At 40.7% G+C, this 17,726-nt stretch overlaps 1 protein-coding gene across 1 annotated transcript in view; it reads right to left on the bottom strand.

The window, feature by feature from the left end:
* FRAS1 (Fraser extracellular matrix complex subunit 1) overlaps window positions 1–17,726 on the bottom strand; it is a 263,048-nt gene that overhangs the window by 24,106 nt on the left and 221,216 nt on the right. Inside the window, exons 58-64 of the mRNA XM_040967150.1 lie at window positions 13,388–13,593; window positions 10,196–10,352; window positions 7,748–7,948; window positions 6,172–6,359; window positions 5,099–5,374; window positions 2,982–3,214; window positions 1,020–1,180 (exon numbers count right to left, since the gene is read on the bottom strand). Of these exons, the coding sequence (XP_040823084.1) occupies window positions 1,020–1,180; window positions 2,982–3,214; window positions 5,099–5,374; window positions 6,172–6,359; window positions 7,748–7,948; window positions 10,196–10,352; window positions 13,388–13,593 (1,422 nt within the window). The remainder of the gene's footprint in view (window positions 1–1,019; window positions 1,181–2,981; window positions 3,215–5,098; window positions 5,375–6,171; window positions 6,360–7,747; window positions 7,949–10,195; window positions 10,353–13,387; window positions 13,594–17,726) is intronic.

The following is a 17,726-nucleotide window of genomic DNA, read 5'->3' as shown; positions in this document are numbered from 1 at the left end:
ACAAAGTTTCCATTTCTAAATGTGGCATGCTTCTTCCACTAGCTGCATATGTGGGCCTATTAAACTTTCATGTATAGCTCAATGACTTAAGAATAATTTATTCTCAACTAATTTCTACTGTATAAAGAGACCATCACTCCCCAAAGTGATGCTTAATGAATATCAAAGAGCCTACGAATGTGTTTCTGTCTTTAAAACCAGTGAAATGATTCATCTGTTGTGAAGGGAGGGAGTACACATCTGCTGCATACTTGCTAAGGTAAATGGAAACCCATGGAATTCTTTGTAAAGGAAAATGTCTACTGTGGTGATCAGGGAGAAGTGTCGGCCCCTGCAGGCTGCAGCAGCTGCAGGACATACAGCTCGGCCCAAGGTCAGGGGTTTGGGATGGGGGACAGCCAGCTTGGGGTGCCTGAGCCGAGGGGGGCTGTAAAAACATAGAAAAAGCACAAGTCTGCCAAAAAGTCCAGCTGACTGGCTCAGGTAGCCTCGTTAAAGTTGAATTTCTCACTCTGCCCAGTCCTTTGTCTTGCAACTAAGGTTGATCCCTAATATCCACCATGTACTCTAAACTCTAGCTTATCCTGCAACACCTAAAATCTACAGCTTCCTAAAGAGGGTGTTATCATGGATTTGAAAGCAGTTTTCAATTGAGGGTGAGGGAAGGAATTAAGAATGTAGCCCAGTAGAGGCACTTAAAAAATACCAATGCATTTAATCGTTAGTCTAATTGACTTTCATGCTATAGTAACAAAACTACCAAGAAAAGTCAAGGTCTCTTTGTTCAGTGGTACAGCTAGTGGAGTAAGAATTCAAATTTAAGTTTGCTTCTCCTTTTTGGTTTTCCTGCCCACTTCATGCTCTGAACTGCCTATATTTGGATGCTTACCAAAAAGGACAATTATTAACATTTATATTTTGAGGGCCAAAAAAACATGAAAAGCAGTGTTCCCTTGGTTCTATTTGGAAAGTCATTTGCAGAGTTGCTGTGGGTGAGCCAGCACCGAGATCTCCCTCACCTGAGATACCTCTGAGGTCATGGGCAGAGACTAAGTTGGAGCAGACATGCTGGTGTCTGTAGATGGACTCGGATAGCAGAAAGTGCAAGTTGTGCAGTGGCATAGTGGACACGAGGGGCAGCATTCCATCCTGGTGAGGGATCTGCACCGAGATGTGGATTCTAGGTGGAAAGAGCAGAGGGAAGGCTTTAGTTGCATGCAGTTCCATAGTAGGCTACATCGCTTTCTCAGTCATTTTTCTCCTGGCAAACTTTCATCTGCGATTTATTTCTGAACAGGAGGGTGCAAATGGACACAGATGAGTCTCCATGCCCTATGGACACACCAGACTCAAGACAGAGGTTAGGAATTATCTTTTGTTTTTTCTTCTTCTGTACAAGTAAAGATAGTCTCACAACCACAGGTTACTTTAAAGCCTTTTGGGTTAAATGGAAGTTATGTCTTTAGCAGGAGTGAATGCTGAATGATGAGACAGGTGCCGGCCCCCTACTTTGTCATGGTGAATGTTACGTGAAAGTTTGATAGGTTCAAAACTCTCATCTATTTTTTTAAGGATTTGGTTCAAAAAGATATCTGAGTTCTTATGTTCTAATTTCTGCACCCAAATCATGGCAATTGCAATGTTGCAATACTCCCACTGTCTCTCCTCAACACAGGGTAGCTTTCTCTTGTCTCATCAGCACCTTGTAAGACCTTCAGCAGCATCAGTCTGCAAGCTGAGCTCCCTCTCGTGATTCACATCCATCTGTTCTTGGGCGGCCTTCGAATCAGGAAATCTAACTTGTTTCTAATGCCTCTTGTTCCTTGTCTGTCTGAAAACTGTTTATCTTGCCTCCCCACCATGAGGACAAGGACCATTGCTTTCATCTCTTTGGTTTCTTCAACACATATACTATATGATTCTAAATAAAATATGAGCTTGATAAATAGTAAGTAGTGAAGAGTGTGACACAATAGAACTGTACTTATGGGCTGCATCTGTTTCCATGATACAAGTAGAACTTTTCAGCATGTTTATTGTAGGTGAGTCTACATAGTGTGTGTCCCAGACAGCAGATACAGTTTTAAGAGGACTTGGTATCTCGGATGTAGAGGATGGCCCTCTCTCTAGGAAGTGGCCAATAAGTACACTGTGGACTTCTGTTGCTGCTCTTTAACAAAAATAAATGTTATTCTGCTAGAAAAAAAAGAGGATTTGTGAATGCTTGACTCCACGTTAAAATTTTTGTGTCCTTGCAAAGTAATCATTTTTCTGAACCTAGTTGCTCATAAAGCCACATATTTACATATTGTGAGGTTTAGTCCATATGTAGGGCAGCCATACATTTCTTTTTGCCATACAGAAGTGTGTCCATCTCCCATAAAACTCAGTGGCACAGAAAAAGCATGTCCAGTGATTCATACTATTTATATTTTTGTCTAGTAGTTATTGAGTGAATGTCTCTTGGATGCCAAGAAACACTGTACTAGATAGAGTGGAAATGAAATAAATAATCCTGATCCCTGTCCTTAACATATTACTCTCTACTGTGGGCACAGAGATGCAATGTGGCTGCTAGAACAGCAAGGAGACAGAACCTCCAAATTAAATCTGGGAAGAGATGTCCTAAGCTAGGCATACTAGGATGATGGGATTTCATGACAGCAAGTGAAAGGGAATATTAGGGAGTGGGAGTCAGGGAAGAGGAGCATGAAAGAATCAACCTAAAAGAGCCCGAAGCCATTGGGAAGCTGCAGATCATGCTCTGTGTGTAGAAATGACAATGTGAGAAAAGTGAGTTTAGAAAGGCAAGATGCCGGATTTGAAGGGACTGTGATGTGTCTAACTTTTTTTCTGAAGTATTCATCAATTTTTTTTGGCCTTCTTTCATTGATATTCATTGACGTGTCCAGCTGGGAACACATAAAGCCTCTTGGAGATCTGCCCAGCTCTGCCCTGGTGGAAAGCACCACCTGCCTCACCTGTTTGGGTGCTCCTTGTGTTTGACATCCAAGTATTTCAAAGTTGCGATGAAGGACTGAGCCTGGAAGCCTCTGGCAGTCCCAGCCACCACTGGAGTGTGGCAGATGGCACTGTCGGTTCCGATGGTCACAATGTTACTCCTTAAGGGGGTCCCCACGTGGCCCACCTTGTCCACGGCTTTTGCTACACAGCGCACGTGGAACCTCCGGCTGAAGTAAATGCTGTCCAGGACCTACCAAGAAGAACAAGGGCCTTTAGACTTGTACAGATAACACGAACAGATATTACTCTGCGTTTTTCAGGTGACAGGATATAGGAAACACCTGGTACAAAGCGACCTAGGAGGGCCTTCATCCATTCATCCTCCCAACACACATCTATCTGGTCAATTACTGATGGGTTCATCCTGTAACTATTGCTTTATGACTATGAGCCAGGCACTAGGACAAAGCCGTATTTACAGCTGAAGAAGGAGGAGAGACAACACACAAGCAAATAGATATTGAATAAGGACTCCAAGCTGCTGATAATCAAATACTTAGAGAGAACAGCATTTACTGGTTATCAGCATAACGAGGACAAGACTGCTTTTAACCCGCCAGCACACTGGCTGGGCTCTGACTCTTTGTAATGGACCACCTAGTGTCAAAACACAGAGGGGAGATGTCTCCACCCTCAGACCCCCCCACAGCAAATGACACACAGACTCCCACACAGCAAAATATCACACAGAAGAGTTAAAGTAACATGCAGCCTTTAAGCTGAGAACTTGGCTTCCAAAAGTCCATCTCAGATTCCTTCAATTTCCTAAACAATGCAGAAGGTACATAAGTACCTAACTCACACACACAGAGGGATTGTAGGCCACTGGGAATGTGTACATACACACAGCAACACAGGGAACAAGAACAATTAGCAGCTCTATGTGCCTGAGACCTTCACAAAGCAATCGCACAGACTTATCATTTTTATCTATGAAACCAATTTTCACTCAAGTCCATTACCAATTAACACACTTTCCCATTAAGCATTTTTTAATTAGTGTTCAACTATGTTTCTGTACAGGTTCATCCAGAAGGGATATGAGGTATCCTGCAACAACGCATCATAGCACCAAGATAACTGTTTTGTCCTCATGTTGAGTTCACGGTCCCTACAATGTGCTATCAGTGTGCTGGCCACCTGTAGATGCATAAATGGGATAGAAGCCTTAATCCACATCCTTTATGAGTTTAGAGCCTAATACTTATTGAATTATTGAAAACATGTGAAAAGAACTGGAACTACTTAACATGCCTGCCTGCAATCTCTGACTCACTGTTTTCATTTACAAATTGCATCTTTCGATCACTTTGGAAAGTGGCTCAGTGGAAGAACCTGGAATTGAGACTCAAGAGAGATCAAGCAATCTCTGAATGCCACTTAGGTAAAAATAATCAGGATTTGTAAATAGGTCTTCTGACTAGTAGCATATGTTTTTTTCCTCCTAATATAATTTTGTTTACACAAGAGTCCAGAAAGTTCATGGAAAACAGAATGAAAAAGTTCATGTTCATAGAAAATATTAAAATCCATGCATAGTTTTTCTCAATAGACAACCAACATGAATCTTGTTAATATCCTTAATATATAAGATTACCAAGACAGGGGTGAATATTTTGGCACAGTAGTCTAAGTCCTGATTCTGATGTTTCTATTCATATCAGAATGCTGGTTCGAGTCCAGGCTGTTCTGCTTTCAATTCAGCATCTTGATGATGTGCCTGGATGGGAGAGGGAGGCCTCTACCACCCATGTGGGAGACCCAGAAGGTGTTCTTGGCTCCTAGCTTCAGCCTGGCTCAAACCTGATTGTTGTGACTATTTGGGGAGTGACCCAGCAGATGGATGATATATTTATTGCCTGTTTCTCTCTCTCCCCATCCATTCTTCCCTTCTTCTCTTAGTCTGCCTTTCAGAGACATGTTTTCAAAAAAGAATGAAAATCATGTGTCTATTTGCATATTTTTTTTCTATTCCAAAATGTCACAGAGGGCCTTAAGGAAACTGACAGAGTCTGAGCAACAAGAGCAATGCCAGGTCTCCTGCTCCCCACCCAGACCCACTCCCCAGACCTACCATGTGGTTGACACTGGTGAATGGTGTGTTGTCAGTGACGGTTTCAAAGGGAGAGCGGGCCCCATTGCCATCAGTGGGGGCAGCCACTTCCCAGCTGAACTGCACGAATGTCTGGTTGATGCCTGCCTCGCTGCAGCGCTCCTTCATGACAGCATATCTAGGGAAGTGAGGATCGCAGGGTGTGACACAGACCAGGGGATAGCCTGGGGAGGGGGATTTCTTGACTCCTTCCTTGGAGACTTCTTCCACATGATCATAGTCAGCAAGGGTGACCACCTGCAAAAGAGCAAGGAAGCTTCAAGCCACGTGGAGTATCAGAAGGGCAGAGAACTAAGGCATTCTGTCCCCAGGAGACTTCAGGACTTTTAACTTTTGGGGTTCTTTATGATGCAATGAAAGTGTTTACAATTCTTTTTGCCAGCTACCGCTAAAAGGTTCTGTAGGTATTTGGTTGTGGAGGAGATGATCCTATTGCCTGAGCTAAAAGGTTTACTGTCTTATTACTTCTATTCCTAAATCAGAGTCCTGCCATGCATGGTAAAAATATTTCTATTTTCCCGCACACTACAGCCAAAGCGCTGTCATGAATGACAAGTTTGCCTTAAATTGTTCATGGTATGTAGCAGCACATTTGGCAAAGATAAGGGTGAAAGGGTAGTGTATGTCTTCCTTGTCAAATAAGAAACATAACCTTGTCTGCGAACACATGTGACTGGTTAAGAGAGGTTAGAAGGTTCAACTTTTCCTTGACAACATCCAGGTATTTTTCTCCTAATTGCAAAGCTGGTAAACTGTCTAGCAGATTTTCTTGCTTCTACCAATGCTAGCATTTTTCAGTGTGGCTTGGGGCAGCCCAAGATTTCTCCAGATACTGCTAAATTTCCTTTATGTGTGTGGAGGGGGGTTGTGGGAGCAGGGTGATGAAGGCAGAGAGTGTGGGCATCAAGATTGTTCTTGGTTGAGAATCACTGGGCTAAAAAACATGAACTGGAGCATCCAAAGTCCCATGCCTCAAATTCTCATCTGGTCTTCACTGACACAGAAGCAGCCATCTTTCAGGTCAAGCAACTCACAATGGGTGGAGCTGGCAAGATGAGACTTCCTGCTGCCTCCTGGTCCAGAATTGTCACTGTGGCCGTGGTCACTTCCCCAAGCACAGCTTCCACTGGGTCATCTGGGCCAAGGACTAGAGAGAAGGACTCGTGCCATTCCCGATCTTCATTGGACAGGATCTCGACTTTAAAAAAGATATGATCCACACCTTCATCAAAGACAGAAGAGAACAGACAGCTTATGAGTGGACATATCCAAGATACTGCACGTTGGTCTTCCCAGCACTTCACATTAAAATATGTCCTTTCCTTCCAGAAGTTTTCTCTAACTGCAGTGGCTGCTGATCATGTTCACCCCATCTCAAAGGAGGAATCTGTTATACAGACAAAATTTCACCTGTGGTAGATACGCTTAGGGTTGCTGATTAACTATTCAATACCATATGAGGATTAATGGCCTCTGCATGGCAGTAATAAAAATCTATGATCCAAAATATACTTGATCTTGGTTGTGAGGGTTTTTTGCTTAATTTTTCTGTTGCCTTACACATATGTATGAGCTGCAGCGTGATTGAGAATGCCGATACACGCTGATGCCTTTCAAAGCTGTCCTCCGAGAAGCAATAGGACAAAGTACATCTCCCAGGCCCATTGTTGAGAAGATAATGTAGAGAGTCAGTGTTAGGGTAGGGGAAGGGGTCCTGCCTTAGAAATCCCCTTTCTCTGTGAAAGGCCACTATCCCATGCAGTGTTTGAGGCTTCCCCCACCCCAGACACCAGCACGTGGCTGCTTTGAAATCTAGTGTTCTCCAAGCCCGTAGACAGAAAAGGAGAAAGTATAGATATTTGAAATCAAGGTGCTTCACACAGGTAGGAGAAAGGTATCTCCCTTTCCAGAAGACATGAGCCAGACACACACATGATGGAGACAGATGCTTTGTGGTGCTTTTATGAAGCCAAAGACGAATACAGGGCTTCTGTATGCCCAGGTTCTCAAACTTTCTCTCCATTCATTTGCCAGGGAAGTTCTGAGAAGTCCATACCCTCTTGCCAATCCCCAGCTATGTAACAAATGGGTTTCAGGATCTACATAAGCCCTTTACCTTGGCATTGCTCCAGAAAGTTCTGCAAGAATACCTCACGTCTCGTCCCTTTTTCTGTCTCATTCTCTCCAGTGAAGTAGGAGGTCTCCTCATGATCTCATCATCCCATCTCTCTCTAAGAGAAACCTATTGTGGAAAGCCCACTATTGAATGTGCCTTTTCCTGTAGATGCTACACCTGAATACAGGGACAATGCCTTCCAGATTTTTCTGATGTCTGATGGACTCAACAAGGTACTCTGAACCAGCAACCGCTGAAGGATATGTGTATCTATGGATTTCATACCACGTGCTCTTATCGCTCACCCAAACCCTTTCAATGGAACAAATTGTCCAGCATGTTCTGAACTAGGGAAACTTTGTTGTTGTTCCTGTTGCTGTTCCATGTCATTTTTACTAACACAATTTTTTACCTATTATCTCAAATGTTTTGTGCTATTGGAGTTCTTGTTTTCATTAAGGAAAGCCCAGAGATTGAGATTGGCATTCAATTACCAGGACTAAACTTCAAGACTCTGCTCTTCGGATAATAATCCACACCAGACTGGGCAGACCCATCCCGCGTGCTGCAGCGGATCTTGGAGGTCCTGTTCTGATCCCCTCTGCGGATCACCTTGATGTTGAGAATGGCAATGGCATCTGGCCCTGCAGGTTCCCGGACTTGATATGCAGCTTCTTCAAACTCAATGGTGGGGGCTGAGGAAACACAGTTAAGCACAGGAAAACCAATTTGGTTGGCACAAAGGATCTAGACTTCCTTGCAACAGCAAGGAGCTGTCCTCATTAGTTAACAATACAGGCAGAATGGCTTGCAGTCACAAAATTTTTTACCATTAAGTAATGCATTGGACATAGAAATCATCTATGATCTTGTAGCAATTATTTCTCATATCTTTCTAAATTAAACACTATTTAATGGATAAAATATTTTTAGATATTTTAAAATGCATGATGTTCAAGTTTCCGGCTTGGTGCATTATAGCTCACAGAATATTTTTTCGGTTTGCATAATTCATCAAGAGGGACGGAGACACAGTAGGCCCCGATAATAGCTATTGATCGATTACCTGAATCAGCTTTTCATTTAGAAGACATGAATTTGTAAGGTTTTTAATTTGTCTCATTATACACTATTTGAAGCGACTAATTCCATCCTTCATCTCTAGTCTTTTGGAGGTTTTACCTCACTTCCCCAGTGCTCTTTCTTGCCCCATCTTCACCTGTTTCTAACTTTTCTCATGCTACTTAGATAGGCATGGGTAGCTTTAGTGAATGGCTACAGTGATGGGTTAAGAACATAAGGCCACATCATGCAATCTGGTTTTAGGTAACCATCTTTTTGTTGTTGCTAGGAAATGATTGCTCATAATGTGTACATATATCCCAAGAAATTCAAATCATGGGCAAAGGAGCGATGGTGATGGTAGAGAGAAAAAGGAGATATGAATATTGAGATTAGTTATAAATTATATATTATTTCGAGTATTCACTGAATACTACTAATCTTTCCAATCTATGTTTTCCTCTCAGAAAGACACATCTAATTGCAGAATATGCTTCATTTGAAAAATGCATTGTTTTAGTAAGAAGGCTCCTTGAAGCTTAAGAATGTCACTGTTACTCTGAACTGGATACTTTCCTGGCACTCATGTTTTCCATGTGTCTGGGAAAGGTTCAGTTTAGCAGCAGAACACGTAGTTTCTTGAGGCAAAGGACTGATTTAACTTCAAGGCTGGCCTTTCTTATTTTACCTCCTGTCCAGGTGAGTGAGTTATTGATGTCTCACTAGAAATGTGAGGAGGTCCTTGACATGGGGCTTATGTGGTAGTACAGTGTGTTAACCGGTTTTGCAACATTGGCATCCCATATCAGAATACTGGCTCACATTTCAACTACTCTGCTTCCAATCCAGCTTCCTGCTGATGTACCTTGGAAAGCAGAAGAACAAAACTCAGGGTTTTGGGCCTCTGGAACTTATATGGGAGACCAGGATGAGTTTCTGGCTCCTGGCTTTGAAATGGCTATTGCAGCTCATGGCTATTGAGCTCATCTGTGAATGAGCTCACAGATGGAAGATCTTGCTCTCTCCCTTTCTCTCTCTCTCTTTCTGTGTTTCAACTAAGTATTTTTGTTTTCTTTTTGTGTCTCATAGGCTCTCAGAGTAGTTAAGTATGCAGCTTCTAGAACTGGATAAAATATGATTCACCTCCAGTTTTGCTACTTAGCTGTGTAACTAAGTGCAAATTAAATAACAATGCTGAGGTTGAGCTTTTTCACCTGTAATATAAGGACAATAACACTGACTGTAAGGAATTACTGCCAGGTTTAAGTGAGCAATAATATAATTATGCTCACCATGAATCTTAGAATTGCAGTAAATATGCAACAAAACTGCTATTACTATTTCTAATATTATCCATTTGTTCATCAAGTTATTTATTTTAGTAAAATAATTGGTCCTATTGTGAAAATTATTTTGTTTCCTTGGTGCCTGGGTCATTCTTTGCAAACATCTGACTATAGAATTTATAGATAGAAGCCTAAATCAATTAGCGAATAGAAAACCTAGAAATTGGATTTTTCTGAGAAGGTAGCAGTGTTTTAAATCAGTTCACTTTGTTAGACACATGCTGATTGTATTTCCAATCTTGCTGTTGCTGATGGTGACTTAGTTTTCATTCTTTTTTTTAGTGCATCTGTCCTAGCTTGTAGCCATATTAATTCCTTATGGCCAGGCCCTGCGGTAGAGAATAATGAGAGAAAACCATCCAGTTGTATAGAAGGTGACCATTTGCAGCTAACCTTTGATACACATTTTCAGAGATTATCAGTAAGAGCTTTTATAATGCTTTCATTTTTTTTCAAAACATTAATGGCAACATTATTAGTAAAACATCAGTTCGTATTAACCCAAGGTTAACTAAAGGCAATTTTATGTATTACCATCTTCATCATTGGATATGGTTATGGTGGCCATGTTATTCTTCCCAATTCTAGCTCCACTCCAGTGGTTTCCAAGGGGGTGACCCAGGTAGACCTTGAATTGTTCCTCTGGCTCAAATATGGAGTCGTCATGGATATAGACAGTGCAGTTCTTCATCTAGAGTCAATGGCATAAGATAGATCAACATTTGCCAGAAGATCTCAGTAACTTAGGCGATTTTCCTAGAAAACTGTTCTTTTCTTTTACCAAAGGACACACATTTAAAGAGATTTAAAAAAAAGTGTTTTTTAACCAAACTATGTGTAACAGCTCATGCCTCAGTTGGACCTCTCCATATGCCAAGACTAATATTAGAACACTTCCAACAATTCTAAATTCTTGGCGATGAGTTCCAAAAAACCCATAGCAAAAAGACACAACCCATCTGAAAAGCACCTGTAGACTCTCCATGTGCTTTTCCTTATCTAGCCTATGCTCCTCAATATGTTTGTACATGTTGTAATTGGCTGATTTCTGATGATCAGCGTCTGACATACTGATTAAATGTCCTGGAGAGCTGAGTAATGCTTCTTTTCATATGTAAAAATTAAGAAGTCTTAAGGCAAACTTTGTGTCCGTGGAAGACATCTTCAAAAGTTAGCTCTGCAATCTATGAACAAACAGTATTGTAGCTGAAACCAGCCGAGAACATAATCCTAATTCCTAGATGATGACGACAAAATCAAGAGTTTGTTCGACTGATTATTCTCTGCCAAGGACGTATTTTTAGAAAAAATGCAGATCAGGTCACGCCATTTTTAAATAACACAGTAGCCTTAATAGTTGAACATAGTATGAGCCGGAATACTTTCAGTATGACCCTTCTGGATGCACTTGCTTGTCATAGTAAAAGGGATCTATGGATATAGAGAAGCTTCATTTTTAGATTACCTAAACCCCTGTGACTTTTCCATATGGTTTTAAATCCCTAAAGAATGTCGTCTGGTTTTTGTCATATAACATTTTCCTAGAATTAGTATTCTTTATAGGAAGCTTGAATGTGGGATGATCCTTCAGATTAAACAAAGCAAAAAAAAAAAAAAGTTTAGAGAACTGTAGATTTCAAAGACATATGCCCAGTAAACTAAGGAAAAAGATTTCCAAGTATGCTTAAAAACAGTGCTAAATTGCTGTGTGTGTGAGACATATGGACTACTAAGCTGTATTTTTGCTCATATTTTTATTAGATTAAAAATTGCATCTTGCATAGGCAGAGAGAGAACTCTCTCTGAACTTAAAATGAACTTAAAATGGAGACATGAAGATGCAAATTTGAAGATTGTATCTGCAGTATTTGTAGATGTTTTTAAGCACATGTTGTTGACTACCACCAGTAAAATCCCCACAAAACATATAACTAAGGCAGGCGTTTGGGTCATGAATGTGTAAAAATGATGAGTCCCAAAGAAGCAGTCAACAGTGTTAATTTTTGCAGTACAGATAACTAAGTAGATAGATTCTGGGCTGATCTGTAACAAGCAAGGTAAGATCTTATTCTCAACTTTTTAAAGCCTAATCCTAAGACAAAGTTGTGTCGTACTTGATTTTCCCAAAGTTGAAGATTTCTTTTCAACCAAGAACATCAAAGTCAAAAGTGATAGGTAAGGAACAAAAACAAAGGATGAAGATTTCTATAGCAGCTAAAGTGTTTAACAAGTACTAGGATTTAGGCTATGCAAGACAGCATTATATGTCAGTAAGAAAAAGCAATACCATAAGGAACAAAAGATTAAAGTGATTTTAGAAGCTTATTGGAAACTTAATAATATATAAAATCAAAATTGGAGAAATATAAATTTAAAAAATGGGATATTGCTAATATACACATTTGACTAGCACAAATTCAAAAGATGTGTAATGATAAACTTTGGAGAGCATGCAGGGTTATGGCAATGCCCATGCACCTCTAATGATATTCATAAAAGTCTCTGGGCACTGTTTTTTTTAAATTAAGCTTCTGTAGGCCCTCCATGGCCCATACATTTTCTGATGTATACATTCAGGGTTTTTTCACTCTGTTCTGTAAGTGAACATATATGAGGCTGTGCAGTAAAGTATTATTTGTGTTAGCAGGTTGTTGCCATCACGGTTATTTCTCACTAATGCTGAGATTCACTGGAGAAAAACATGGTAGATATGTACCATGAAACATCTGCAACTGTTAGAAGCAGCAACTTAGGTGTAAGCAAAGTCACAGACATGTTTTAACATGTACTGCTGAGTAAAACAGTAAAGCATTGAAAAGATTTAACAGCATTTCCTAAGTTAAAAATCTTGCATATGAAATTATTTTTTAGGAACAACATAAATCAAGAGAGATACATATTAAATACAAGAAACCCACAGATAGGAAAGGCAATATGACTGGAGAATGGGAGTAAAATAAAATCAAAGCAATATCAGCACTTTGTACTGACAAACGAGGACTATCTGCTTGAACAAACGGTGCCACTGACTCAACCTTCTGGAACTGGAGTCAAAAAGGGGCAGATGTGGTTCGCACTTAACATACTCAGAGGTTGCAGGCTCCGGGTCAACCATAGTGATAAGTGTCTCATGAGTTTACACATCCATAGGTGTAACTCCTCATGAACCTTGCCAAGAAAATACCCCATTGACTTGATTCTACTCAGCTGCTGCCTGTTTGGTGCTATGCATGGATACATGTCAACCTGAGGCAAAGACCAGCTAGTAGAGAACTGTCTCTTTTCAGTGACATTGGCAGAGTATATTCATTTCTGACATACTTCCAGATAAGGAAGAGGCCTAATCCATTTGATTCTTCTAAGTTCCCAACATGTATGCCATCACTATAACCTTCCTAGCTTAACAGTTGATACATACAAATGAACTTCCAGAAGTTTCTGAAAAAAAAATTGAATTATAAGTATATTTTGGTTCAGTCTTTTTAAAATTCGTGCATATTGTTTTCATAATGTGCATTTTCACTGAGTTTCTTGAAGACTTTTCACATATATTTTCGATTGCAAGTTGGAGACGAGACAACCAAATGGAATAGGTATAACATTATTATAATGATCGTGTAGCAAGGTAATTCTGAGAATGTTCAGAATTGATCTAAAGTACTATGGATGAGCACAGACAACAAGGAAGATGGAATTTGCATTTTGCAGCCACCACAAACCACTTACTTTGTCCCCTTTCAGGAATGTGATGCGTGAGGAGTCCGCATTTCTTCTTTCCTCAAAATCTTCCATGACCCGAGCCGAGTGGCTCTGAGTATAGCACCTCACTGATGACTCATAGCTCAGGTCTCCATTTCGGATGACAGGGATGTGCAAAACGCCCTCCTTCTCCTTCACCAGGAGCAGGTCCTTGGCAAACTGCATGCTGGGCACTGGGTGAGCAGAACGAGGCACCATCAGTGAGAGACAGAGGAATGCAGTGGTCACAGGGAGGCTGGCAGGAAGCGGAATCCAAGGCATGGCTGCTGCCCTCAAGACAAGGGAGCTGCTTCCACAGGCAAGGACCCAGAGAAATGAAATACATCAGCTACACCTGTCTGCTCAGCCTCGAGGTACAGGTGGTACAGTCACCCTTTCAGATGCAGGCAAGTGATGCAAATTAAGGATCAGGTATAGAAAAACTGTGATAGTGACTTGGGTACTCAAAAGAGTCCACTTTCTTCCAAGGCTACAATAAAGAAAATAACAGCACAAATCTGATGATAAATGGCCATTCACCGGGACCCTGCATCCAAGGAAATAGCGGGGAGGAGTGAGAACTCAAAGTGAACAGAGCTTAAAGGCTCCAGTCTTTTGTTGCTAGAGGTTATTTTTCCAACAGAGTGAGAGATGTGGATTTTGCCCCATGAACTTAAAAATAGCCACTGAAAAAAGTAAGAAGAAAGTCCACAGAAGCCAGGCTTGTGTGGATTAAAAAAAAAAAGACATAATTACTGTCTGAATTTGGCCAGTCTGTGACCAGTTCTGTAGAATTCTTTTATTATAACTTGTGGCCTCATTTGATTCCAGAGAAGTATCAACACTGGATTTTGCTTACAAACAAGGACTTCAGAGTAAATAGATATGAATTCTCATTCCAGTCATGCTACCTATTGTATGGCAAAGGACAAATTGTTTCGACTTCTTGAGCCTTGGCCTGTTTTTCCAAATAAAAGTCAGATATATTAATATCTAATTAGAAGTATTTGCAGGATTGTATTTAATATTTGCCTGGCACTCAGTATAGCATCTGTCCATGAACGGCAACTCATATATTGCAAAGAACTAACATATGATGGTTTGTATTTGCTCCCTAACTCTAGCTTCTAGATACAAGGGATCACTTCTTTAATCTCTCCATTTCCTACAATGCCTACTGTGATGGTTCACTTTAAGGCATTTCCCCAAGAACAACATTTTGTTGACTTCTGGTTATTAAAATTTTCACCAACATTGCCCAGAGTCGTATGTCAAAATCTCCTGAGGTAGAATTAGTCATTGGGGCAGCAGGAGGCTGGTCCTAAAGCTCTAATCACCTATTTTCTGGCTACCTCCTGGATAAGCCCTGCCAAGTCTGAAGGGAAGACACAAGAAGGAGGTAGTGCAAGTACCCGAACACTCTGCAAGCCAATATGTTGAAAGTTCTGTTTGTCTCCCACTGACCTCCTGTTCCCAAATGTTGGCTTTAGAGCAATGGAAACTATCTGTTCAAACTAAGCCCAACTGTTACCAGTTATTACTAAATAAAAAGCCAGAAGTAACTTTAAAAAAAACGAAATTAAAAGAAAAGGAACAACACAGGCATTAAGCCCAACCCTGGGGTCTAGGATCCAGTAAAAAGCTGCTAAAGATGGGTTCAATGACACTAGCTCATACAGGACAAGGAGGATGCTGGTTGCCAGGGGAAGGGTCTAAGGTCAGAGGAAGAAGGTTAAAGTGGTACTGTTTAGCTTTTGTCCTGAATCAATCGGCTTTCAAGCCATCTTAAGTCTTCTTTTCTCCCTTTAACAAGATACCCTCACTTCTCTCTCTGCACAAAGGGGGGAGGAGGGCCACACACACAAAGAAGACAGTGAACATTTCCCACAATCATCTTCCCCGAAATAATCTCTGTGTTGAAGGTGATTTTAGGCCCTTGGGAGAGCGAAGGGAAAAATAATGTAAGGCTGCAAGGGGTGTGCAGGAATAGATCCACACATAGGGTTCTCTCATAGAAACCAATACAGGTGCCATTCTCTGAATAACCTCAAAAGGAATAGAATCCCCAGGAAGGGGAAGCACTGGCCATGGGAGGCAGTTTCCCTTGACTGCCCAGCCCCCCTCATTCTACACTGATGGGGCACATAAAAACAAAACAGGCCACCTTTCAAAGGCTCAGGGACTTGCATAATACATTTATTGTTGGCATTTCACTCTCTGAAAACTTAAACAGAATCAGCTTATAACCTTTTTATTTTTCTAAGTCTCATCTCCCCAAATAAAACATGAGACACTGCTCTCCATCACTCTGCAGCCAGTGGCAAGTGGAGCACCAGTGGTAGGCACAGAAAGTATTCTATAAACATGGTCATCTTACTAAGCTGCTTCATAACTGACAGTGAACATAAACACCAGTGGCTGGAATGCAACAGCCTCTTTAAGAATAAGGATTGGTCTGGAGATTTAGGAGAAAACCTGCCCCTGGTTCTACTGGTTCTACTGATCTAATAAGTAGGAATGAGACTGTTGCATACACAGGATTAAAGTGCTGTGGGAGCTACCAGGCTTGTCTTGTTTTGCTCAGTAAGCCACACCCACAGCAGAGTCTAATTCTGGGAACCAAAGCAGTAGACAAAGGAGAAAAACATGAAAATAGGCTGAGGTGAGCTATGTGATTATCTTAGGGTCCTCAAATCGGGCTGGTAGAAAACGATGAAAACAACTAAGCTCACTCTAGAAGGCTGAAAGTTGACTTTATAAGGACCTTGTATGCTGCAAAGCACAGCTGTACAGAGGGAAATGGCAGCTCGAGCGCAAAATGGAAAGTTAGCACAGTAAGATGTGAAGATGGACTTGGAATTGACATGAGTTCTAACTCCAGCTCCATCACTGCCTGTTCGTGTGATCTTACACAAAGTCTTCCATCTCAGCCTGGAAGGAAGATGAGAGAGAACATGGCCAATCTCTTTCCACAGTGGAGTGTGCACCCTGAATGGGCTCAAAATCCAGTTGTTACTCAGAAGAAAGGAAACAAGAGGAGAAACCATGAGCACCATGGTGGCTTGGAACTGAGGCTTCTTCGTCTGGGATCTGTTCTTGCCTGGCTGTACAATGATGTAACTTCCCTAAAAGATGAGATGTATTTTGTTTAACATTTTCATGTTCTCTGTGTACCGCCCATGCCTATTAATTAGATGCTAAGAAAACTCTAAATGGAATCTTTTTGTGATGATCAGAGTATAACAAAATAAGTCATTTCCTAGGTAAGTGCGACAAATTGCAGATATGTCAGGGAAGAGATTAATATTTAATATAATGTGCTATGTGCCAGATGCTATAATAGGCATTTTCACAGATGTTATCTGGCTTAATCCTTAACAAAACAATCTTATAGTATTTTCACTACTTACAGATGAATAAAATAAGGGTTGGTAACCTTCAGCTTCTGGTTTAAGGCCAAAGAACTAGGAAGTGGACTGGGGTTACATAGGACTTCTGCATTCACCTTCTACTGTATCTGAGGTAAGTTAACTGTCATCTCATGCAAAAGAATAAGAACTCATTTTCAGCATACAAAGAATGAATGAATTTCCTTCTTTTTCACTTCATTAAGGAAAAAAAAAACCCTACAGACTTCCCTATTGCACCAAATAAAACAGGTAGTTTAATGCAAGTGTCAGAATGCATGCTGGAAAAATAGACTTTGGGTGATATCGTTATTTCACTGATTCTCAGTTTCCTTATCTACAAAATAAAACCAGAAGTAAAACCACTGGATTATGAGCAAATGAGATAATGTTTAATGGATCACTGTAAACTCTGCAGTAGCATGTAATATAAAATTTATAATTGTTATAATCTTGTTCATAGTTAAAGAGTTACCACATTATAACTCACAAAGGTAAGTGTAAAACTTTGGAACAAAGGTGGGTTAGGCAAGATTTGCTAGACATATCAATGTAAAAGAAGAACTTTTTAGTGAAATTGGAGCTGTTCAAAATGAGGGGAAATAACTCCAAAATAAGAAAAATATTTGGTTATAAGACATCACAAAAAAAGATATAGGGATGGAAAAAGTGATGAAAATAACTCAATGCCATTAGTCACTATATAAAACATTTTAAACTGCAAGATGTCATTATATGTATACATATGCGCACACACACACACACCACAGTCCCTCCAGTGACTCTCTCTTGCATTTCCAAAGACAGGTCTAGCCTTGTGTTATTCCCTTAGCATTCCTGTCCAACAACCTACCCCTCAGGGAGCAAATCCTATGAAGTTTGAAATGCCCAGAAAAGCTACCTCAGCTTTGCCCACTCCC

The sequence above is a fragment of the Ochotona curzoniae genome, unplaced genomic scaffold (assembly GCF_017591425.1).
Source record: "Ochotona curzoniae isolate NIBS_2020 unplaced genomic scaffold, NIBS_Ocur_1.0 scaffold_4506, whole genome shotgun sequence".
In the NCBI taxonomy this organism is placed as follows: domain Eukaryota; kingdom Metazoa; phylum Chordata; class Mammalia; order Lagomorpha; family Ochotonidae; genus Ochotona; species Ochotona curzoniae.
This window is presented reverse-complemented; position numbering and strand designations above follow the sequence as displayed.